The sequence below is a fragment of the Colobus angolensis genome, unplaced genomic scaffold, assembly GCF_000951035.1.
Source record: "Colobus angolensis palliatus isolate OR3802 unplaced genomic scaffold, Cang.pa_1.0 Scaffold173, whole genome shotgun sequence".
Lineage (NCBI taxonomy): Eukaryota > Metazoa > Chordata > Mammalia > Primates > Cercopithecidae > Colobus > Colobus angolensis.
In genome coordinates, this window is record NW_012114855.1 from 97,259 (window position 1) to 98,192 (window position 934).

A 934-nucleotide genomic window follows, 5' to 3' on the forward strand; every position below is an offset into this window, starting at 1 on the left:
ACCATATTGGCCAGGCCGGTCTTGAACTCCTGACCTTGTGATCCGCCGGCCTCAGCCTCCCAAAGTGCTGGGATTACAGGCATGAGCCACCACGCCTGGCCCCATTTTTATTCCTTTTAAATTTTTGGAATATATGTATTTTTTGAGATGGAGTCTCACTATGCTTGCCAGGCTGGTCTCGAAATATCATCATATAGAAATATCATGATATTTCTGTTATCATTATATCTTCTATATCACTGCATCCTGAGTACCTGGCATAATTTAGCATAAAGTAGATGCTCAATACATGTATGTAAAATGAGTGAATGAATCCAAATTATATGGGAAACTGTAGTCATGCTGCTGAGAGTTGTACTCACCTCAGTTTCCTGCAGACGGTGTCCAATGAGGCTTAGGGACTCTCCCAACAGCTGAAGATGAGCAGCAACATCAATGGGCTCTGTCTCAGGGGCTTTGGCTGGTGAGGCTGGTAAGAGCATGGTGGTGGGTGGGGATTTCTTCTGGGGTGACAGTACTCCTACAGAAGAGGCTGAGAACAGAGCAATGAGGCAGACAGGTAAAACTTGCCTACAGCCTTGAACAATACAAAATTGTTCTTCCTGATTTTCCCTTTTTATGAACTATACCAGGCATTAGCAAAATTGTGGCCTGTGGGCTAAATTCAGTCCATGGTCTCCTTTTTTTTTAAGGTCTGTGAGCTAAGAATAGTTTTACATTCTTAAAGGGTTATAGAAAAACAAAGAATATGTGACAGAGAATGTGAGAATGCATACAGCACACAAGGCCTATAATATTTACTCTCTGGACCTATTTTTTTTTTTTTGAGATGAAGTTTTGCTCTTGTTGCCCAGGCTGGAGTGCAATGGCATGATCTCAGCTCACCACAACCTCCACCTCCCGGGTTCAAGCAATTCTCCTGCTTTGGCCTCCC

At 43.3% G+C, this 934-nt stretch overlaps 1 protein-coding gene across 1 annotated transcript in view; it reads right to left on the reverse strand.

Moving 5' to 3' along the window:
• Positions 1-934, reverse strand: part of HMGXB4 (HMG box domain containing 4) — a 52,046-nt gene that overhangs the window by 6,755 nt on the left and 44,357 nt on the right. Inside the window, exon 7 of the mRNA XM_011938452.1 lies at positions 363-577. Coding sequence (XP_011793842.1) covers positions 363-577 — 215 coding nt within the window. The remainder of the gene's footprint in view (positions 1-362; positions 578-934) is intronic.